Raw genomic sequence first — 23959 nt, 5'->3', positions numbered from 1 at the left:
ATCTACTCTCCCCTTGATTCTGGTTTGCATTAAAGCCTGCTCTCTTCAATACACTGTTCTTCATTTGAATAAGCATTAAGGGCATACATTATCCCTAGTTCCAGTCTTCTAAGGATTTTATTTATTCTATGCTCATACATAATGCCACCTCTTTTTTTTTTTAAGTGCCTTTTATTTGAGCCCCTCTAAGTGCCAGATGAACATTCATAAAGTTCTCTGTGCAGCCCTCCAGAAAGCAAGCTGAAGGTACGTGCCTTTCTCCTTGTTTCCCCATCACCACCTGTTTATTCATCATCTTCAGTGCTTTCTCTATTCTTTTTAGCCTGCTTAAACTCTCTGTGATGCTTCTCCCAAACACATGTGTGATGAAGGGCTGGCTGCCTTCTTCTTCCTTTGCTCTAACATGAAACAAACCTCTACAATCTACTGGCTGCTTCCTGTGTGTTTGCTACCCAAAGACCCAAAAGCACCGAGCTGCACCTATTAGTGCTGTACAACAAACCTAACACTGCACAGACACCTGAGCTCTGATCATTCACAGCTCCAAGTACTTTGTTTTTCATCATACTTGTCTAGACACACTAAATGGTTTCTGTGAGACAACCCTGGTGTTAGCCAGGGAAGGGGCTGTGTTTTCCATACAGATGGATGGCCAAACAGGTATGGCTGTGGTTAGATACTCCCTCGAGCACAGGCATTATAAAAGTGGCTCATCATGCAGTATAAATGCACTGTAATGCTGTGCCTCCTCCCCAGAAATCAAGTGCTTGTTAGGTGGTGTCACCAGGTAGGGGATTTTTATGTGCATTTTGCAGCCAAGGAGAAGGAAGGGGTTCCACAGTAGTACCACAACCAAGGAGCCAGAAAACCAGTATGGCTTGAGGGACACACACACACACAACAAATCCTAAACCCAAGATTTCTTAGTAGCCAGCTGTACCCCAAACACCAGACAGCTCTGCCATCCCGGAGGGTTGCATGTTCTGGAAACACTGCAGAAGCAGGTCCTGTTCCTGGGACACCTGAGCCCTCCTCGACCCTGCTGATTTGGAGAACGGGCAGCTGAAGCCAATTCCCGGGGCGGGGATTGCACGGGAGGGTTTGTGGGAAAGGACCAAGTACCCCTGCACCCGGTGACGATGCACCAAGCTTGGCCTCCTCACAGTGCTGGGTAGAATGCCCCGAGCTCAGCCCCCGACACCCCAAACCTAGGAGGATGCACCAAGGACGGCGCTGGCACTCCAAGAGAGTGTTCTGGGACAAGACCCCCAGCCCTGGTGAGGGATGCCCCGGGCAGGACCCTCAACGCCCCGTGGGGTTAATGCTCAGGCAGGACCCCTAGTCCTCGGGCAGGATTTCCTGGGCAGGACCACCCAGCCTCGGTGGAGGATGCCCCGGGCAGGAACCCTCCAGTCTCTGCGAAGGATGCCCCGGACAGGACCCCCCAGCACCGTTGGAGGATACACCAAGAGCGGTCCCCTGCACCCCGGCTGAAGGGATGCTCCGGGCAGGACCCGCCATCAGCGCGGGGGGATGCCCCGGGCATGGCCACCATCACCCGGGGAGATGCCCTGAGCCCATTCCGCCCGCACCAGCTCCAGCCGCACTGGGCTATGCCCTCCTCACCACGAAGGATACCCGGTGCCCACCCATGCTCACCCCCAGCTGCCCAAGGAAGGGGGACAGGACTCACCGCCCGCCGAGTAGGGCTGCGGAAGCCGGGCAAGGTGCGGCAGGGCCGGGGCACCCGGCTCGGGGCTGGCGAGGCGGAGCGGAGCCCGGCAGTAGTGGCGGCGGCAGCAGGAGGAGCAGGAGGAGGAGGAGGAAGAAGAAAAAGGGGGAGCAAAAGGGGGGAGGTCGGCCCCTCCGCCGGGAGCCCGCGGGATTCGCCGAGCCGCCGCCGAGAGCCGCCTCCCGCAGTGCGCGGGGCAACCGCCAGGGGGCGCCCTCGACGCGGGGCTGCCCAGGGAGGGCAACTCCCGGTGCGGGGGAGGCAGCTCCGGGGACAGGAGAGGCAAGGTGGCAGATCCGGCGGGAGGCACGGTTTTGAGGGCAGGATGGGAGATCCGAGGGTCAGCTCTGGGATCTGAGGGGTTGCAGCGGCAGCCCCAGGGGCAGGGTGGCAAATCCGGCAACGGGGGGAGAGCAGCACAGGAGCAGGGGGAGAGGGATACCCCACTTGGGTTGACTCCCCCTGCAAAATGGGGAGGGGAGAAAGGGTACTGGGGTGCTCAGGGCAGGAGGAGAAGCCCGGGACTGGCCCAGGGAGAAGATGTTCCTGTTCTTGGCAGCGGCACGTCCCCCCCGGCTCCCTGGAGCCTGGGAGAGAGGAGCCAAAGCAAAGTCAGAGCTCGTTTTGGGATGCATGTTCCTGAAAGAGCCTGAGGCTGAGCAACATGACAGTGCTACAAGGACTGGAAGCCCTTTAATCTCTGCTCTTAATAAGAAATGAGTGAAGGAGTGGGTGTCTAGAGAGCAGAGCACTCGTTATGTGGTTATGCTGGCGACTGATGCCATCTCCTCCATGGGAGCTGTGTTTGCATTTGCCTTGATGCTCTGCTCAGTACATCTCTCCCACATGACCTGGATGTGTTTCTATGTCCCACGGTGTCCTTTAATTTGGGAATATTATCTGTTCTTGGAAAGGTTAATTATGTTAGAGGAGTGAATCTCTGTTCCCATTTCTTCATGGCTTCATTTATTTTGCCTTTCATGTTTTGATCCATTCAGTGCTTTGATCCTTCATTTCTGCCATCCCTAGATGGAATGAAGAAGGAATAGCCTGGCTGGGACCCAAGTGTGTCCCTAAGTAACATAAACTGAAACTAGGGGAAAAAATACGATTTACATCCTCAGGAGCTGTAGTGGTTCTGGCAGCCCAAATGCTGTCTGCACATCCAGCACAACCAAGGGCCTTGCAGAAATGTCTTGCTGGAGCCAAGGTGGCCAGAGAAGGGGACGAGTGACCATCTACCATTCTGTGGGGTAAGCAAGCACCAGAACAAGACCATTACCGTGTGCTGCAGTCTGCTGTCCTTGGGACCTGCATTGCTCTTACAGCACTAACAGCATCACTGGTGAAAAATTGCCCTAATTTGCTGCTGTCATAATCAGGCTGAGAGGCAAAGCAGCAGCTTCTGCTGTCAGTGCAGCTGCTCAGGAAGCCGCTTTGTGGGAAACTTTCCTGAGATTCAGCACCTGGGGAGGGAGGGTGGGAAGGAGTCCTAAGGCCTTGCAGTAGCATCGTCTTCCACTTCAGCTGCTACCCCAAGCACAGGAGATGCCCTCTGTGCTGTTTTAATGGGTTGCAGCTTGTAATTAGAGTTTATTTGTATTAATTAACTTAAATTATCTGTTTGCGAGTTGCTCATAGCACAGCATCAATATATTCAGAACAATACAAGCCTCAAAGAGTTGGCTCCTGCCCCGAGGAAGCTGTGAGCTAAAACCAGGCAAAAAATCCTGATAGTTTGCTCCATTAAAAAGAAAAAAAAAAAAAAAGGAAAAAAAACCCAACTCTTTTTCTTGTTAAAAAAAACATTTTGCATTTAAACTTAATAATTAATACTTGGGAGATGTAGTGGTGGAGATGAAGAGCAGGGACAAACAGGCACACATTTGCACTCTGACTTTTTAGGAGGCAACTGGTTTTGTGAAGAGAAGATCAGTACAACAGGAAGGGGAAAAGGGAGGAGGAGGAGGCAGTGGTCAAACACCGGATGAGATGACCAACAGAAGTTGGAGAGGGCAGGTGTGCAGCAAATCAGGGAGACAGCAATTTGAGGCTAGGGAGGGAGTGGAAGAGCCCTGGCATGGCTGCATTCCCCATCAGCTCAGCTGTGATTGAAGCTGGTCGCAGCAGAGACGTGATGCTCACCACAAGTGGCCTTTATCTGCAGTGAGCAGCAGCAATCATTATTCTGCTTCTAAACTCGATTGTTTATGCAGAGTTGTATTTCCTAGAGAGGCCACGATCCACTGCCTTGGCATTGAAGGATATAAAATAGAGAGGCATGTGCCTTGGGTAGGTGAGTGCAAGAAACTTCATGGAGCTGCACAACCTCAGGGGGAAGGGAATGGAAAAAAACCTCAAACCAATGCCTAAGACTGGAACTTAAGCACCTGCGGGTGTTTAGCTGAAGAAAATCATATAGCACTACATAAATTGGTGCAAGGGTGGCCAGAGGACTGCTCAGACCCAGCCTGTCAGATGGGGTTTTTGTGCCCTGTCCTGACAGCCAGGCTTGGGGTGTTGGTGTGTGTGAGACCGGCAGTGCAAAGCTGTGTCAGGTCTCACCACGTTTATCACCTCAGGTTGATACAAGCCTGTTGGACACTTGGCTGGAGGTAGGTGACTCCCAGGCAGCATCAGTCAGCTGTCCTGAGCTGATGGGAGAGTGTGCTGGTTGTTGGGACCTTTTGTCTTCTGCCACTGACCTGTGGTATGACTGGGACAAAGAATTTCCCCTCTGACTCCCAGTTTCTTTTTCAGCCTTGCTTGCATCCTTGTAGCTATAATGCAGTTTTGAAGACAGTCAGGACACTGTACAAAGTGTAAAAGCACATGAGCAAACTTGCTTAAGGTTTGGCTGTTGGTAGCAGTCTAAAGAGAGCAGTGGGGGTTCAGCTCTTGTTCTCTCTCTGCTGGTCAACCACAAAGACTTGACCTATGTGTGGCCAGCCCTGCATAGTTACTAGCAGTGTTGGTCCTAAAGCAGTTGCAGACACAGCTGGGCAAGGGGCTGCCTCACCTTTGGGCTGTGCTGTGCTCAAGGGGGAGAATTAGGGAATGCACACACAAATAATAAAATCATCTAGTCTTGTGTTGCTGCTTCTATGAAAATGAGATGGCTGCAAAACTTGCTAAGGAGGAACAGGCAGGAAAACTAAAGGGTGAGATCTGTGTACTAATGGTGATGGAAAGTAGGAGGAGAAACAGGACTGGCTGGTTTGCAGTGGTGATTGGGAGCTGCTATACAGGGGATTACTGGGATGATGTAGTGTGTACCTCTCTGGGGACAGGTTTGCCCCCTTTGCAAGCTGCAGGTCTGGTGGTGTGTTTTTGGCAGGTAGAGGGTCTGAAGCAGGAGATGAGGAATCAAAGCAGGATTTCACCTTGAGCAGGAGAGTCTGAGGGACCACACATGACAAGATAATAGGAGCTTTGTGCTTCCTCACCAAAGTAGTTGGTTTGGCCCTCTGCGTACATCAGAGGCCATGGAAGATGAAATGTTCCTTGTCTTTTCCATTTGATACCATACAAATGCAGTGTTTTGTGCCAGTGCTGTGCAAAGATCCCTTCTTTGGCCAGCTGCTGCCCTGGGCACTACCCAAACCATCCTCATTTGTGTGCCAGGATGTGTCCCATCCATCACCCTCCCCAAGGAGCCCTATGGATGAACCTCATGGAGGCAGGGGTGAGTAGTGATGTGAGTGTGGTACACCTGAGAAATCCAAATGAAGCACCAGGGAAGGACAGCTTCCTTCCCTCAGCAGGAGGTGGTAGAAGAGAAGCAGAGAGCAGCAGGCACCTTCTGGTAGGGGATGGAGTGGAGGCATTAGTGTCCCCAAGGGAATGTTTGTGCTCCTTCTGGAAATGTGTTGGACCAGCAAAATGGTCTCTCTCTGCTGTGTCCTGGCAGGGTCCAGGTGCTATTGGCAAGCTTGGGGAGCGGCATTGATGAGAACAAGTGTTTGGCTTGTGTTACTGTAGTGCCACAGACTTGGAAAAACAAACAACAGAGCCCAGCCCTTCTTTGATTAGTGACTGCAATCTGCTGTCACAAGCTGATGCTGGAGGGAAAGATAAGAGAGAGAAATAAGAGAGCAGCTCTGGAGTGGAGATGAAAACACTGGGCAGAAGATCTGGAGGGGAATGAAAATGAACCATTTATTTGCAAATGAGGTGTTAGTTTCATGCTTCCCTGTGCATCCTTGGCATCTCCTAATGCTTTGGGTTTATTTGGAACTAAGGCTGGAGTTAAAGACTCTTGAGGAGAGGCTGTCAGTCTACAGATCTAGGCTGTAGCTGGTCCAAATCTGTCTTCTGCCAGTCTAAGGAAAATGTATTTCATCCCAAGCTGTGCCCATATGCAAGGCCTTTTTACCACTGATATCATGTTTGAAGCCTCTCTGTAGGAAGCCAGTGTGGATGCTCCATGATTCATTCCCATGAGGATGCCTGATTTCAGGTCCCCATATGGTCACAGAGGCAGAAGAGGGGGCAGATAGAAATTTTTACAGCAAGAAGAATGCAACTTCATTGTACAAATTTGGCCTGGAATAGAAGATCTGGGGAAAGTATGGAGTGGTTATTTATTTATTTTCTCTTTTATTTTCATGATTGCTTCCTCTTGGCTCCTCATTAGGCTTTGGGAACAATGAGGAAAGAGCCTGCTGTCTGAGCAATCCTTCCCAGGCTTTAAACTCAGCCTATGTGCTCCCTGGGGCTCAGAAGAGTCCACTTATTGAGGCCGGCAGAAATAGCATCTCACTTCCTGCTTTCAGAGGAGGTGTTAAGTAGGACATGGTTAAATTTGGGTTTATTAGTAAGAGAAGAAGGGTTGTTCTTTCTCTTTAAATGCTTTGGTTTGATAAGAGGTCTTTGGGCAGAGAACTGTGAAGAGCTACCCTTGTAGAGGGCTAGAGGTGAGATATTTGCAGTAAGGAATAAATTATTAGGCAATAATTTATGTCTCTGCAATAAATTATTAGGCAGAAGTGGATGTCTGGGAGCATTTCAAGTTTCTGTATGTGCAGCCCTGACTGGCACCCAGTCCTGCAGCTTTTCAGCCCGAGGCTTATCTTGCTGCTGTGAGCAACCAGTAAAGGGCTGGCTGGCTCATGTCCTGTGTTGTCATCTTGGTCTAGAGGAATTTGGGGATCACTGTGTGATAGCACTGGTGGAGGGGTTCTTCTCAGTGCCATCTGCATGATATGGTTTACCAGACTTTTGCCTAAGACAGAGACATAAAGACATCAAGTTTCATGTGGGCAATAATCTTAGTGGAGACAGCCCCTCTGTAGAAATGTGCTCCATGGAGAAGAACAGGAGTCTGTGAGCAAGAGGCAAAGCCCCACAATGAGCTGTCTGTGTAATTAAAAAGCTGCAGTAAGGTGAAGTAAGAGATGGAGAGGAGAAAGAGTTGGAGGCACTAAGAAACACAATCACTTTCAAGTCTTTTACTGCAGAGATGATTGAAGAATTTGCCAGGGGCCTGATTTTCTCCTTGCACTGTCCTTCATCTCGTGCTGTGCAGCCTGGTGGACACCAGCACTGACCCAGAAACCTCCAAATGGTGACGGAGGTGTGAGCAGTAAGGCAGCGGAGAGTCACAGGGCTGCAGAGCTAAAGTCTGTGCCTTCTTGGGCTGATGCATGGCTGTGAGGTTTTTGCTGGTGGGCAGACTATAGCCCACTTGGCTCTGGGCTAGGTGATGATCTGCTTGCACCCAGTGATGCTGTGAAGGTGGCTGAAGGCCAAGTGCTGTCATTGGAAACCAGCTGTGAATTAATGCAGGGTGTGTGATTAATGGGCTTTGTAAAGGCATTCATGTCCTGTCACCCTGGCTGTGGATCTGGTGGCACATTCCATGTTCTCAGAGCATTTATTAGCCTTACAGATCCCTTGATTATTGCTTTCTCTTTTATAATTAAGCCATGAAACTCAGCATGGTGCAGCTTATGTGATATTAATTCATGCCTGGCGTATTCTGCCTGTGCCCTAGGCTAAGGCTAAATGCTGGCAGCTGGATTGCTCTCTGCACAGTTGCTATTCTGCAATTTTGTAATGTGATTATAAAAATTACATTCTGTGTATGGGCAACTCAGGTCTCTCCACTGCCTCAAGCAGTGGCAAGATGTGGTCTAACTTCCTCGGGAGCAGGATCTGCCCTCAGCAGCGCTGTGGGATGAGGCTTCCTCTTCCCCCGGGCACTGGCTGATGCTCTCCAGGTTGTTGCTCTGCTTCGGTCCTACCAAACTTCAGATATGGAGACAAAGTGCTGAGGTGCCAGCTATCAAAGAACATGTGTCAGTGTTCCTCATCTACTCTGGACAGGAGAAAAACACCCTGGAAGCTGTGGGAGCCAGGACATGGCATATCTCCATATACAGCTGAATGGCTGCACTCTTCATGTTCCTTAGATGCCACAAAGCAGCAGCAGCTCTGCTCTGCAGTGTTCTAGCCATCCTGCCCAGCCTATCGATCAGTACTCATCAAACCATTTCTGTAAAGACCTCAATGCTGATCATCTCAAGGCCTCTGTTCCAATAAAGTGCCAAAACCTATGTGCAGGATGTAAAGCTGTAGTGCAGAAACTCTTTGAGCTCTGTCGTTTCCATGGAGATGGATCTTTGATCTCGTTGGAATAAATCGAGAGCAGAGACGATGCTCCCGAACTAGAGAGGAAGGCAAGGCTGATCCCTACAGGGCAGAAGTTCTCAACAGGAGTTAAGGAGACAGGAGGTCTCTCTCTCTCTTTCCCCCCCCCCCCCCCCCATGATGCCACGTCTGTAGTAATGGCGAGGTTGAGCTGTCTGCCCGCCAGCGCTGCGGCGTACACGGAGGACGTGCCTGCCAGCCAGCCAGTATGCTATACCTTTGAGCTGCCTAATTTAATGCTGCTGAAAAGTCAGACCTTTGTCTGCACAGCACTATTCACCCTGTGCTGCAGGATTTAGAGAGCAGTGGCAGGGGGTTTTATACCAGTAGGAGACACGCTCGCCTTCTCGACTGTGTTGAAGCAATCTGAGGAATAAGAACAGCTAGGAAAAGTGTAGTTTACAGATAAAAACATAGAAGGGGGGAAATAATGACATTTTACTCTGGCACAATGTACAAAATAAGAGTGTTTAATATGCTGACATGGTGATAGTGACCAAAGGCAACAGTCACGTTGGCTTTATCCACGTGAATGAGCTTTGACGGCACTGGTGACTCGTTTGTTGTTAGAGCTGTAGGCAGGATCAGGGCTATTACTCCTGGCACTGGAAATTGAGGCTTCTCTGGATGGATCCGAAAGAGAATTCGTTAGGGAAGTGCATAATGAGCTTCATCAGTCTCTGAGAGCTGCTGTTTGGAGTCACTGTGGTCACACACTCTCTGGTAGGGTGTTTGATGCCAAGATGCACTGCGTCGGCAGCTGAAGGTGATCCCTGGCGTCTGAGAAGCTGGAGGCTCCTGTACAGCTTGTGCCTTAGTGCTGCGGCTGGCCCTGTGCTCAGCTGTCTGCTGGCCTTGTGCTAAGCTGGGCTGTCTGCTGAGCCGTGTGCTGAGCTGGGCTGTCTGCTGTGCAGTGCCAGGCCATGTGCCAGGTTGTGTGCTGAGCTGGGCTGTGTGCTGTGCAGTATGCCTAGCCATGTGCTGGGCTGGTCTGTGTGCTGGGCTGTGCCATGTGCTGAGCTGGGCCATGAGCTGGTCTGTGTGCTGTGCCATGTCCTGTGCTGTGCCATATGCCGGGCTGTGTGCTGGCCTGGGCTGCGTGCTGTGCAGTATGCCTAGCCATGTGCTGGGCTGGGCTGTGTGCTGGGCTGGGCTGTGTGCTGTGCCATGTCCTGGGCTGTGCCATGTGCTGTGCTGGGCTGTGTGCTGAGCTGTGTGTGCTTCTTTGTGCATTTCTCACTCCATTTGGCAGTCAAATGGTGGCTTTTCCTGGTCGCTTCTGATGTGTTCACTGGACATGGCCACATCTGTCCTTTTGCCTGTTACCAGCAGGGCCTCGAGCAGGTTCTTCTGCAGCACATGAGAGTACACAGTGAGCAAGCTGTTGGACACAGACTGTTGCAATGCTCTTCCCTCCCACACACACTTTTAAAGCGATCTGTTTTCTGTGGATACATTTTGCTGACAGTTGTGCTCACGAGGGTCCTTCTAGAGGTCTGCAATACCCTACCCAGGCAAAATGTGCTTAAGTATCTATTAAGGCTTCCTCCCACCACTTCTGTCACTGGAGCAAGACTCCTTAACAACTCTGCCATCACGTTATGTAATTCAAAAGTTCCACTTTAAACACTTTATTTACAAGGGTATATGTTGCTGGCAGCTCTAAAAAAGTTGCCTGTTTGAAACACTACAGAAACCTTCAGCCCTCAGCCCAGCCCCCAGGTTCACTTTACATGCCAACAGGTGAGTTTTTTTGATTTTTTTTTGTTTGTTTTGGGTGGTTGTTTTTTCAAATGACCCTCATTGAAAATACTGCCATGTAGCTCCCTCTTCTTTCAGAAGTGGACCATTGAGCCAAGAAAGGTGTGGTGTTGTGCACTAGTTCACTATGGAAAAAAAAAAAAGATGTTGAAAGAGAATGCTATATTGAAGATGTTTTGAATCAAACTCACTTCTACTGGTTTTAGTGGAGACTTTAGTTTTGTTTCCACAGGGTTCTTTGTCATAACCTAAATATAAAATATTCTGACAGGTCAAAGTTAGGGTTACCAGACAGTAATGAAAACAGCATTTTTATTCCCAATTACATGGACAAGATGGGATTGCTGTGCAGCCACATCTGTTTATCTCATGGTTGTGACAAGCCTGTATGGATGCTGTCACTTAGCAACCATTGCCATTTGTATTTTAACTGCAGCTTTTTTGTTATTAGCACATAATGAGAGTTGTAATCATGAGATCAGTGCCATCAAGGTTGTCTAGTTTTGAGGGTGATAGGTGCCAGGCTCACCTGTGCCCCTGCCCAGCCTGTATGAGGGCTAAATGTGAAGAGGTTTATGTGCGATAGCTAACACAGCTTAGTAAGGTTTTATTTTGGAGCTGGCTTGGCTGGGCCAGGTTGTGTTTCAAGATGGATTCACCATCTGCCAGACCTGGCTCTGCAGCTTCCTTGTGCTGGTCACAGCCTAGCTCAGAAGCTGGTTCAAGGCCACAGCTCTGAGCACTGTGGTGGTGAGAGACCAGCCGAGGCAAGTCTTGATGTCCCTGTGCACAGCAGTGCAGGCTCCCTGCTGCCTTCTACCCAGGGAGTAGGAGGTCAATGGAAAGATGAGAACCAAGAGATAATGAAATGGGAGAAGTGAAGAGCTGAGAGTGTATCTGTCTCTTGAGAGTAACTCCCATCTTTCTTGCATGGAAAGGGAGTGAAAGAGACAGGCCTACCATGGTTCAAGCCCCAACACACTACAGGAGCTGTTTAAGGTTGTGGTTTTGCTTTATACCTGATCTGATCTACTCAGGCAATGCTCCTCAGAGGAGTGGGTGCAGCCCCTGTCCCAGACAACATGTTCCTGTCCTTTCAGGAAGTTTAACAACTGGGCAACTGCAGAAGGAGCTGGGGAGTAACTTGGGTTGGATGGGTTTGTTTTGGAGGCAGCCTTGTCAAAGACATCTTCACAGCCCAGTTACTTGTTTACAATAAATAAACACCTTAAGCTGCTGTGCTCTAAGCAGAGGCTTGATATTACAGATAGAAATACTGGGTTTAGTTTAATTTTTGCTTTGGTTGAAGCAGTGGTGTAATTGCACCTGTAGCATTGCATGGGCTCTTGACACACAGTGCTCATTTTCCCTTCCATCTCTGGATGAGTTATAACTGTATCCATGATGTGTGTTTGCAGAGCCTTGAAAGCTTTTGTTACAGCTGTACATCACCAGCTTTGTTTCTTCTTGTTCAGACAGACACATTCCTGCTCTAAAAGAAAACTCTGCTGTTTCTTTGTGTGCTAGCTTACAAGGTTACAGCCAAGATCTGTGGAGGAGCACGTCTGATGCAGGCTGAGGTTTGGCTTTCTTAGTGGTACTTACTAGCAGAGCACAGACCCCACTGCTCTAAAGGGAAATGACACAGACTACAGAGCTGCTGCTACTGATAATTTTTTCCACTGTACATTGCTGAGAGCTTCAGTAGTGAAGCTGGTTGATGAGTTTCCTCTCATCAACACACACACGTTGGTTTTTAGAAGCTTTGATGAATATGTACTGAAAGGTAGAGCAGATTTTATTAGAGGTGGACAAAAGAAATGGCAAAGAAATGCATGAGGTGGTCTGTAATCACAGATCACAAGGCTTAAGACATTTATGGACCATTTCAGACTAAGCTGTGCAATTAATACAATTAGGCAAAGAATAGGCTTTGGATTTTAAATGTCCAATGTGTTAAGCCAGAAAATTAGCAGCTATTCTTTCAGCAGCTTTTCTGAAGTTGTTGCTGGTGCAGGGCTGAGCCAAAGATGCTTATTATCTGCTGTGTCTGAATCTGAGCAGTTAAAGGATAAATCCTTTCTTCAGAGCTTTGTTGAAAATGTGTTGAAAGCAACTCAAGGAATTTCATACCTGCGTACAGATCAGGCAACAGAACTTACATTGGCTCTGTGCAGATAAAGAGCTGAAATAAGCTTTGTGATCTTCTTCTGTCACAGTATCAACCACTGGAGACATGAATTTCTCTAATCTGCAATGTTCTGCATTGATACCACTTGTACCACTGCTATCCACAGCCCACATTAAAGCAAATGACAGTCCTGAGCCTAGGTGCTTCTTACATTAAAAGAGGCTCCTGTCTCGCCACAGCCTTTGCAGAGATCAGCTGCGGTGTGTGTGCCTGCCTCCTGCAGGAACCCTACACAGCTGCAGCACTGATTGTTTGAAAGCAGCAGTTTCCACAGAAATCCATCCCCAGAAGGCAGCTTTGAACTTCCTCCCATGTCTGTAACAGAAGGTCAGGCAGACCACCTCCTTCTCTACATGGCTGGAGTCCTCAGCAGGTGACCAGAGTGATCTGGGTGTGTAGAGCTTCAGGAGGGACCACTGCTGGCACGTGTGGAGTGGTAAGTAGCAAGAGCAGAAGTGAATGCTCAGTGTGCGTACCAGTCCTTCTCAGGGCTGTCTCCTTGAGGGTTAAACCTACCCCCTAGGTGCACCTCAACCACAGCTCCTTGGCAAGACATACCACACGGTGTGAACTCTTACCCCCTAGCAGAAAGCTGTGTGGCTGAGGTAAGGATCTTGTGGAGATGCCAGACAAGCTTTGGAAGGTAAGAAATTGGTTGAAAATGAGTTAGCAGGGTTAAGCTGGTTAGGGTTTGTAAGAGTTCTTGAGTGTGCAAAGATGAGCATTCTGGAGAGGGTATCTCAGCATGATGGATGATCCACATTAGCAGCTGTTGGGGCATGTTTACAAATTTAGTAGCTAAGTTTTCATCTCACAAAATCCCACTGCCATTGCCTTCTGTAAAAAGAAACCTGGGGGTTTAGTTTGCTTTCATCTCCTTTAATCTCTCCAGTCCCTGGCATTTTTTCCTCACACTGCTCAGATGTTCATGACCCTTCGTGTTTCTCCCAGTTATCAGGTGTGGGATGTCAGTGCAAGCATCTCAGTGCTAACAAGACTCTGTTGTAACCAGGGTGACAGAGAAAACAAAGGCAAGGCAGTGAGCTCAGGAAGTAAAGTACAGAATCAGCAGTGTCACCTAATTGCTGGAGGTGAAGACCTGCTTTCAATAAAAAATGAAAGGAGCCCTCAATTCCCTCTTCTGATGATAAGGAGCCCCCCCAGTTTGTTGTATATTTGGGGGTTAGTGTACAGGCATCCTGTGTATAAACAAGGCTTTGGATTGCAATTAGGAAAACAGTATAAACTTAACAATGTCACCATCACCCCAGCTGATTAAAAAGAAAAAAAGTTCCATTAAAAATTAATAGGTCTGGGAGTCCAGAGCCCTCAGTAATAAGCAGTGAGTTTCCCTTCTGTAACAAGTCACTTATTTCAATTTTCTGATGTTTGAGTAATTCCTTTGAGGCTCCTAAACTGCACAGCTCTGAAATCACAGGAGTTCTAGTGCTGAACAGGAGGAAGACATTTACCCAGCAACCTGCTGTCTCCTTTCCTGGAGCTTATCTGACCTATTGCCAACATAAAATGCTAGTTTGGGAAATGCAATTCCTGCACCAGGTAGGACTGCTAAAACTCCACAAACAATCCATGTTTCTTTAAAGGTAAATACCTTCTCTCTCATTAACCCTTTTGATTTATGAGAAAAACACAGTGGCAGGAAACGGCCTGGGTTTTAATATCTTCTGTCTTTTGCCAGGTGAAGACCCTGCTCAGATACAATTATGTCTCAGACGCAGAGCTGCTTTCTCCTAGTAACAGCTGCTGGAACAACACCCAAGGGCTCTATTACACATAAAGCTATGCACAGCACCATAGGTAAGTGTGCTGGCTTCATTAAAAGGCAAGGACTAAATCTTCAGCCTCAGCATCACCCTATTGTACTGCTGCAGGGAGAAAATTACTCACACTGTTACACTGAGAGGAGATTGTAGTTCTTCCACTGCAGTTGATGCTACATCCTCCATTAGCCTAAAATGTATATTTTCCTGCCTCTGCACAAACTGCAGGATACAGGATCCTAAGTAACACCTCAGGATTACAGCCTGGTTTGGCCTATTGGTTAAGGTATTTATTTATTTATTCCCTACCTGAGGTTTCAGAAACCTTCTTAGCGCATGGCAAGACATTGGAGCAGGTTGCAAAGTAGAGTTTTCCCTGAGTTTTTAAAAAACGGGCAATTTTTTTCTCAGAAAATAGTGATGCTATTCAGACTATATCTGCTGTTTGCTCTTTGCCAAAGCTAAGCATAGAGAAGTTATATCATGAGGCAACTGCAGGTATGAGTTTCTTGCACTACTTAGAAGTGCATTTTTTTAAGAATGGAGAATAGCAACACTTGAAAAATTCAGCAAAATGGACTTGCTTCTGGTTTCAGTTAAAAACAAAGTCAGCTTTTCAGTGCCACTGCTGAGTTCACGTAAGTATGCTATCTATAGAAGAAAGTTTGTAATGTTAAGTATGATCAGGTTTTGACTTCTTAAATGCCACTTTTTTGCTCTGGACCTCAAAATGCAACAGAGAACCTGAGAAGTCTCTTTTCAGAATGAGAATATAGACAAGGTCAAAATAAGCATCCTTTAAAAACAGTCTTCATCAGCTTTAACTACTCTGGCTCTAGAGGGAGCAGACAATTTCTTTTCAGTCACTGTTTTGTTTTTAGAAATGCTTCCTTATGTAGGTCTGGTGCTTCCTTAAAAGACACAGGACTTGAAAAAAAGAACAAATGTGTCTCTTAATGTGTTCACTTGGAAAAACAGACCACAGTTTATTGGAGACCACACTTCTAAACAAAAACTTTATCAGTATGAAAGCAAAGATTTTGTAACTCATTTAACAGCAAACAAAACTTTCCTTTTTAATTCCCTTCAGCACAGGACTTCTTGTCGCCCTCTCTTGAGAAAGACTTCACGACTGGTAGTAAAAAAATTCTCTTCCAGAAGAAAACTGCTTAAGCACTGCTCCTTCAAAACAAAAGATGTCTTCAGTAACAGTCAGCTTCATTCTCTTCTATGGTCCCCACAGTAGCAAGGATGTCCTCTAAGAGGGACTGAGGGCTTTTCTCCACATGATCACTACTTTTATTTAGCTCATCATGTAGCTCTATTAAGTCTACTGTAACCAAAGCCAGCATCATGCTCTCTGGATCTTCAAAATCTACCCCATTAACACCATCTGTGGGGAAGTTCTGTGCCAGAGAACCCTGCCTTAGTGTTCTTTGTAACCAGGCAATGCTGTGTTCTGCAGGTAAATCTACAGGCTTGTCTAAATTTCTCTGGTTTCCAAAGGGACAGAAACAAGTACTTAAGCCCAGCAGCATATCACAGGCTTTCTGACCTAATATTTTGTCACAGTCACACAAAGACCTAAACAAAAACCTGAACAGTTTTGCTCGGCAAAGTATCTGCAGCAACTCACTCTTACGAATGGAAGTAGTGGCTGCAGATGAGATGGGTGGGCAGTCAGGATGGGCAAGCTGGCGAAATAGCCCATTACAGAAAGCATCAACCAGTTCCAAACAACCAAATCTGACTTCCCAGTCTAAGTCATGCTCTGCAGTTTGGATCACTCTAGAGACAAACTGCCCTGTCTCTTCCACCTGACCTGTGCAGCCTTGTCTCAACCACTCGGTGAAGATGCTAATCACAGCCCTCCTAGGAAAGCCCTCTGGGTCTGTTGACAGGATTTCTTGAAGCTTTGCTACATTCTAAATATAAAAAAAAAAACACAAAGAAAGCACAATGAGAAGAGGAACATGCAAACAAACAAGAACAGTGGAAGTAAAAAAAGAAAAAAAAGTAGTCTGCATTCTTGGTTGTGAACTCTGCCAGCAGGAGACTACAGATAGCTTATGGAAAACGTTCTAAGTGTTACAGCAATAACTAGATGTGTAGTCCTGCTTGATTCTGCAGTGGGCTACACAAGGGCATCATACCTCTTTATTATACTGATCCCCTACGACAGGTGACTCTGGAGCAAAGTAAGTAACGAAGGCCAAGTGTCCCACAGCAGTGACAGCGCTTGCTCGCACGTAGCTTTCTGGGTCCTCAAGAAGATTTTCTGTGAGCTTCGGCACCTCTGAAGACAGGAGAGACTGCTTGAACTCATCCTGGTCTGTAAACAAGACAGCAACCCAAAGAAGTGAAGCTTTATTCTCTCAGAGCATGAAGCCGTTTCCAATGCAAACAGTTCTTTGCGTCATACAAGGATGCCCACTGACTGCAGGGACAGCTGCCAGTGAGCTGAGCCACTGCAGACACCAGGCAGCTGCTCACAAGAGCACAGACACTCTTGTGTCAGGCTCCCCATTTTCCACCAGCTTGGTGACGTTCTGTAAAGTCAGCTAGACACTGGAACTTGGAAAAATCCATTTACAGTTGTTCCAGCAGCAAGAAAAACTTTCTCTGGGCAAGTGGGGACATGGTTTCAGCCTCAAAGTAATGCCTTTGCTTAAAGAAGAAAAAAATAGCCTTCCTTTCTTGTTGTCAAGATACAAGGTGAAAAAAGAATGCAATGGCAGCACTGAGAGGAGCTGCAGGCTAAACTGCTAATGCAGCTGAGTGTGCTGGGTGTAGCTGACAACATCCCCCTCTCTTCCAACATCACTGAGTTACTCTAGGAGAATTAACATTGCCTTAGTGCAACCTGCTGCAAAGCCTGAGGACCAGTGAAGTAGAAAGTCAGTAATTAATCCAAGCATGCCAAGCAGATCTAGGCCTTCATCATACTAAACCCCAGCCTGCTGAGTGAAACCCAAGAGACCACTGCAAAGCAAGCTGCAAAAAGGGAAAGTATTATCTGCCACTAAGCATAGTCACCTGCCTTGACACCCATGCCTCACCACCCCCCAGTTTAACACACAAAAACAACCATTAAGGAGGGCACAGCAATTTGAGTTCAGCTAAATGTAGGGTAAGTTTGTTAATCTTTTTGTCTGATTTTGAGTAAAAATCTTGAGGTTTCTTTCTTCTCTCACCTCTCCAGTTACAGGTCAGAGGATGCTTCACAAGCCTGACTGACTTGCATAACATTGAAAGAAATACTCCTCCAATCTGAACTGTTACATCTCTGTACTTGCCTCTCAAGCATTTAATCAGGTCAGTGAGGAACTCCAAAGAAGAATCTCTTATTTCCCAGCAAGGACTGCACAAACGCTTCTGAAGCACCAGAAAGACATCTGTAAAAAAACAAGTGACAAGCTTGAATGGACATGAAAGGTAAAGACTTCCTGAAGCAATCGATGTACAACCTTTGTATTATTTGATCTGATGTAATTCCTTTCACTACTGCTATGTGCTTCAACCAGAGCTCTTCAAAGCACTGTTTGGCCAGCTAAAGCTAAACTCAACATAACTGCAAGCAAATGCTTTGAGCGGGAAAGGTAGGCAAGAGCAGATTTCACATATGCCACCAGCTGCTGTTTATCCCAACCTGAATGGCTTCATTACCTTCCAAAATCTTCTCAGTTTTTTGCCAGTGACTGTTGGAGCAGGAGAGTTCCTGCCTGCGTGCCAGCCACTTGGATGTAGCTTGAAATGTTTTCTTTAGAACCTACAGCAATAGAAAGCAGACTTCCTTTACTACAGGAGAAGGCATTGTTGCCTTTATGCTAGATAAAATTTGTTTTAGCCTCAAACCTGCAGAGAAATTCTAAAACAAGTACATGTGTTTACTTACTAAGAAGCAGTAACAAATAAGCAAATAAGTAGCAAATAATCTGTGCTTGTATAACATTTCTAACAACCATCTAGACAATGTCTGTTCTCAGCTTAATATTACAAAATTTTTAGTACTTCCAGCTTTTGATCTGTAGGTATCATCAGAGCCTTTTGACAAAAATTTAGCTGATTCCTGCAAGACATTCAGAACCAAAGCAAGTCTCCTACATATTCTAATCTAAACTGTGCCAAGAAACAACTATTGTCAGGCAGCTTCTCAGAACTGTGAAGGCAAGCTAATAGACTTGGATCACTCCTTAGTTCTATACTCACAGTAGGGCTGGTGTTTGGACTCTCCAGGTATGCCAGAAGGACATCAAATAGGCTTTCTAAGAGTGTGCCACAGACTGAAACATACAAAAGAAAACTAAAAGACCAGTACTGAGAGAAGTTGAATTACAATGCAGCTGCTGAAATACTGAGACACAGGATTGTGAACTGCTTTGTAAAAAAAATTAAGTACAATCCTCCCAGTAAAGGTGGAACATCCAATTTCTTACAACCACTCAAACCTTTTTAATTACAGTACTACCTGCCCTGGCTCATCAACAGAGAGGTCAATCAAGACAGCAGGAAGAACTGGAAAAACGTAAGATGTTTCAGAAATGGAAGTGGAGCTTTTCACTGAGAAAGATCAGCAAAGGGGAATGAAAGGTTTTGCAACTACAGAATAGTCAAGTATTCCCCAAATATTAAAAAAGTTACAGTTGAAAGCTTAACTCACCTTTTCTGTTGGAGAGGGCTGCTAGGACAGCAAGGGCTGACCTCTGTACTCTGACACAATTGATCAAGATTCGGCTTATGGTGCTCCCCAGAGGAGAAGCTGGGCTCAGGAATCCATTACAGAACTGCAATATTGTTATGAGAGAGCGTAGCAGAGGTGTGTTGGGTAAATCCACTGGGAAACGACTCTAATGGGAGGGGAGAAAGAAAAAAGAAAAAAAGTCTCCAGCAAAAGTCTCAAGCTCAAGTATAGAGCAGGAGCTCTTGGTAAGAAGGCAATAAAGCCTGTAATGTTTAGTAACACAATGCTAGTAACTATAAATAAAGTATCTTCCTCTCTTCCAAAAGCTATAGCACAGGACAATCTCTCATTGCTTGGGAAAGCAGTTCAATTTATGGTTTTGTTTTTTCGTTGGATCAATAATTTCAGTAGAATTAAGGTATGGTAAAAACAGAGCTTGTGAAGATGGGTTTGAAACTGAGTGCAGTCTCTTTTTATAGGCCTCAGTATTCCTGTTTTCCTCTCTGGAGTCTTCCATGCCAGATTCCCTTAACGTTTGGAAGCCCTCAGCGTCAACTCCTCCCCATGCTTTGTTAAGCTCTACTGCAAAAGTCTGCAACCAATCTTAATGCTATCTTTCAAGGACCAATTTGGTTCCCAGAGTCTTTTCCTTCTTTGAACATTACCCAGGACAGCAGCTCTTCCAGATGTGCAAGAGTCTGATTAAGCAGACTAACACAAGATGACTTGGAGGACAGAAGACCTTCAACAGTGATGGGATCACTAACAGACTCGTCCAGCAAACCTGAAAACCCAAAGGAGAAAAGGGATTGGGTTATTAGTGAATACAAAGGACTGTGATTTTTGAAGTTAATCAAGATAGTCAGGTGATGCACTATGAATACTCCTTCAAATGCAACTATGAGTAGGATGCTGCACTTTCCCACCAACACTGCTAATGTTCTTGACTTTCTGTTCTTTTTCCTCCAGTTCTGTCTGCACCAGACAGTTAAAACCCTGGCAAGCAGACTAGCTTCTAACTTAGCTATCACAACTATACCTGCATATTCCAGAGGCTGGGAGGTTGCTCTCAAAATACAGTCCATTGGCTGAAGCAGAACAGTCATTGCCTGAATCCTCACATCTTGTGGGCTTCAAGGAGGAAACAGCAGTTAGCAAAACAAGAACAGTTAAATTCCTTCTCAAACATCTGTCCCCAAATGCTGAGCAGAATCATGTTTTTCATGAAGGCTTTTAAATGAGCCATCAATGACAGAGCAATGAAAGCATTCTCACAATCCAAGCCTTCTTCCAAGTTTCCCTGGCTAACTGACAGGAGAGGAGAACTAGCCTTGGAATGTAGTAGCAGCCTTATCAAGCTATACAAATGGAGTTGGATTCTGTGTAAGAGGGGATTTGCCAGGCAGTAAAATTGTGTGTCCATCTTAGTCAACCTTAATATTATGAAGTTAAAGGAGTTTGCTATTTCTTCCTGAAATGGGCTGGCTCTAGTGAGGGGAAAAAAGCAGTTCTTGGAAAGACACCAGTGATATTAGTAAAGAAACATCTGCAGAGTGCAAAAATTTCATTACAGTTAAGTCCTACCATTTGCAGAGCTTTAGAAGTCCCACTGCCAAAGGACCTGCTTGTATTGGGGTCAAGTGTGCCAGAGCTGAAGTCACTAACATCCAAAAACTGCTTTCAGTGTTAAAAAACACAGGGGACCTGAGAAGAAAGAAGTGTAAGTGGTATGTCCTTTTAGACAGTGGAGAACAGAAATACCTCACCACCACACCCAAGCTCCCAGAAGTTCTTTACCATGCCATCTTAAGCAAAAGCTTTGCCAGCACATGCTGTGCTTGAACAGTCTCTTCTGTCAGAAAGGATTCCACTTGCTTGGCAACACATAACCAAAGAGCTTCAGTCCATGTAGCATGACAACTGCCAAACAAACTAGTTAACAGTTTTAACGACTGCTCGATCTGAGCAGCAGAGCTGGACTGAAGGGAATCTTCTATATGTTTTATAATTGTTTGGGCACATGCTGGCCAGCCACAGTCCTTTGTACTGAGAGGTTTGGTCACTTCAGTCTCTACAGAGAGCATGAGCATGTCCACCAGAAGCTGACTGGCAGCTGAAGCCACAAACAGACTGGAATCTCCTTGCAGAGTGAAGATCACATCCATGCCTCCTGTGTGAAAATAGAACAAGTCACTGGAGGGAAAACCAGAAGTCTTCCTGTTGTGAGGTGGAGACCTGTTGCACTCCAACCTGGTTAGTTTTTTGTGCACTAAAATCATAATGAAATGTACCTTTAAGTTAGAGTTACAAATAAGAATACAGAAGGCTTTTAATAAGCTATTTCTATCATGTATTTAGTAAGATGTGCCTCATTCCTGTCTCATATGGGCACTGTTTGGGGGGAAAAAAAAGACAACTTAAACACATCGTTAATTTAATGACCCCCCACCATCTTTTAACAGACTGCAGTGTTTTTGACAAATGGTTTATTTTTGTCTTAACCAAATGAAAACAAGCAGTGGACTGGAACAGAAGAGACAGAGAGGATTTGGAGTGTTGCCAGTCCTACAAATACTTACCACCACTGCAGAGTAACTGGAGGGCAGCCTGGTGCATCATCATGTTGTGCACACCATTCACCCAGCCGCTTCGCACAGACGCATCCCTCCACAACGCGCTGTTCAGAGGCCCATCCCTGCCAAAGAGCCTGACCAACAGCTGCTCCTGCTGAGACCAGAGCACAACACAGAGTAAACAGTAAGCAAAAGGGCCCAAGGGGAGTGGAGAGGCTGCTCTGTCACCCAAGTCAGGAGTATCGATAGTGTAGTGAAAATTTCTCTTTTCAGAAGTATCACTAACATAAACCAGAATCTCATGTTTCAACTCAACATGTAGCTGCTTCATGGACTAAGCAAGAGAGGTGTTCAAAACCAAAACTGCTTGGTTTTAAGATACTAGGGACAACTTATGTATATTTCAGGTCCATTAAGACTGCTTTATGCAGTTGTAGGCATCTCTTCCCTGAAGGAAGCCTTTTAGGAGTTGAGTTCTGTACTATAAAACGTATTCTACTGTACAATGCAGGGCTTTAGAAAAAGGCCCTCATTTTTGTAGGGATCAAGGATATCCTTTCAAGCTACTGTGGAGAGAAAGCTACATCTGTTAGTGAAGTTTAAATCTACAGCATCTGTCCAGAGATACAGTATTTTGCAATGGCTACTGTGAGGTAGTGTTATCCTGTATGCTGTTTCAAACTGAAAATGAGAAGTACGACATCTTAACATCCATAGTACTTCTTTGGCAGGGCTGAAGTAAGAAAACAGCATCTTTACATGAGAACTGAAAAGGAACTGTATGACTGTAAGTCTTCATTATCACACCACTGTTTGCTGAGTTGGTCGAGGCAGGCCAGAAATTTTGTAAGCAGAATACATACATTTTCAGGTTTTCTCTGTATAGAAGGAGAAAATAAACACATGGCAGAAGGTATCTGCAGGTATCTGGATAGCTGACTCACCTGCAAGTGTTGGAAGCGGTTTTCAGAAGAGGCAAGAATCCCAGCTAACTGCAGAGTGAAGGAGAGGATGCTTGGACGGGGCTCTGGCAGTGCCAACACAGAGGTGATGAACTCTATTAGACAGGGGTTGTCTTGCAGCAGCTCCACACTAGGATCTAGTGACCACAAGTCACCCAAGAAAAGGACAGTAAAACAGAGGGTTACTGAAAGGACTTCAAAGAATTATAAAATCACAGACTGGTTTGGGTTAGAAGGAATCTCTAAAGCTCATCTAGTCCAACCCATTGCAGTCAGCAGGGACAGCTTCAACTAGAGCAGGTTGCATAGAGTCCCATTCAACCTGACCATTCAGCCCCATTCTACCACCTTGGGCAACTAAGACAGTATTTCATCACCCCGTGTAAAACGTTCCTTCCACAGATCTAGTCTGCATCTCCCTTGTTTCAGATTTAACCAATCACCCCTTGTCCTGCTGTACCAGACCTTGCTAAACAGAATGTCCCCATCTTTCATAGAGGCCCCTTCCTGCAGCCTTTTCTTTCTTCTCCAGGCTGAACAACCCAACTCTCACAGCCCTCAGATAATTTTTGTGGCCTCCTCTGGACCTGCTCCAACAGGTCTTGTGCTGAGATCTCGAGCTGGACCCAGCGCTGCACAAAGGGTCTCACCAGAGCAGGGCAGCAGAATCATCTGCCTCGACCTGCTGGCACTTCTGTCCTCTCTCCTAACTTTAAGCTCCTTGCTTGAGCTGAGTGTAACCCCTCACAACTATTAGGGACGTGTTTGGATTCACATGAAGCCCAAGCCCAGGCAATGGCCTCAGGTACGGAGCAGCGTTTTCATGTGTCACCGAGGAAGCAGCTTTGAGGAAGACATCCCCCAGGGTCCCGGCCTGCAGGCCTCCCACCTCCTGGGAGAAGCCCCTGATGGTTAGCAACGGCTAGGGCTGGCGGGTGAAGGCCTTGCAAACGGTGAGTACTCACCAAACTTTGTCAAGAGGTGGAACCAGTCGAGTAGCTTCTCCAGGCAGGTGTCGTCGTAGCCGGACTTCCGCGGGTCGGCCAGGGCGGCGCAGACTCGCGGCAGCAGGAGGGAGCACTCGCGGGTCATGGCATCACGGCGGCGGGCCCGGTCAGTGCGGAACAGACTCTGGGAATCGAGAGCCGGGGGGCGCCGGCTGTGGGGCATCTCCGCGCCTGTCCCAGCGCCGGCAAGGACCGGCGTAACCGGCCCGGGCCGTAAAGCGAGTGTCGCAAAGGAAAAGGCGTGGCCGAGGGGGATGAGAGGTCAAGGGGCGTGACCCGGGCACGCTCAAAAGGCTGGCGGGTAGCGCAGCCAAAAGGTGCTAATGGGGCGCTCCCCGTAGGGGCTGTGGTAGTGGGCCCCAAGGTTACTGCAGAGGCAGCGCCTATGTAAGAGCCTGGGAGCAGCGTTCCTCTCAGGGCCGCGGTGCGCCTGGGCTGTCCCTGCGCTGCTGGTGGAGGCTGCCCTCCACCGCCCGCCCGGGTTCCCTGCCTGTTGGGGCCGCTTGGTGGCACTCACGCTCTGCCGCACGGCCCTAGCCCGCCCGGCTCTGCGCGGGCCCCGCCGCTGGCCCCTCCCCGGCGCGCGACCGGTTACCATGGTTTCTGCAACCCGGAAGTGC

The 23959-nt window shown here is 47.1% G+C and overlaps 1 protein-coding gene across 1 annotated transcript; it reads right to left on the bottom strand.

Annotated features, from left to right (window-relative positions):
• Positions 1-15175: 15175 nt before the first annotated feature.
• Positions 15176-23424, bottom strand: BRAT1 (BRCA1 associated ATM activator 1). The gene is made up of 13 exons (XM_054391017.1): positions 23298-23424; positions 22315-22469; positions 21377-21524; positions 20595-20967; positions 20382-20501; positions 19837-19928; positions 19463-19581; positions 18777-18963; positions 18326-18399; positions 17783-17885; positions 17413-17511; positions 16270-16448; positions 15176-16041 (listed from the first exon to the last, which is right to left on the bottom strand). Exons 1-13 carry the CDS (start codon positions 23422-23424, stop codon positions 15319-15321), a joined length of 2499 nt encoding a protein of 832 aa, XP_054246992.1. The 3' UTR covers positions 15176-15318.
• Between the last annotated feature and the right edge of the window lie 535 nt (positions 23425-23959).

This window comes from Indicator indicator, chromosome 22 (genome assembly GCF_027791375.1).
Source record: "Indicator indicator isolate 239-I01 chromosome 22, UM_Iind_1.1, whole genome shotgun sequence".
In the NCBI taxonomy this organism is placed as follows: domain Eukaryota; kingdom Metazoa; phylum Chordata; class Aves; order Piciformes; family Indicatoridae; genus Indicator; species Indicator indicator.
Note: the sequence above shows the minus strand (reverse complement) of the source record. Positions and strands in the feature narration are given on the sequence as shown.

Bases quoted from the DNA above. Each gene is read 5' to 3' on its own strand.
- BRAT1 (XM_054391017.1), bottom strand. From the start codon at position 23,424: ATGACCCGCGAGTGCTCCCTCCTGCTGCCGCGAGTCTGCGCCGCCCTG. The intron at 18,400-18,776 runs GTGAGTTAAGCT...TGTATGTTTCAG, and splicing joins AGCCCTCTCCAACAGAAAAG to TCTGTGGCACACTCTTAGAA. The intron at 17,886-18,325 runs GTGAGTATAGAA...CTATTGCTGTAG, and splicing joins GTCCAAACACCAGCCCTACT to GTTCTAAAGAAAACATTTCA.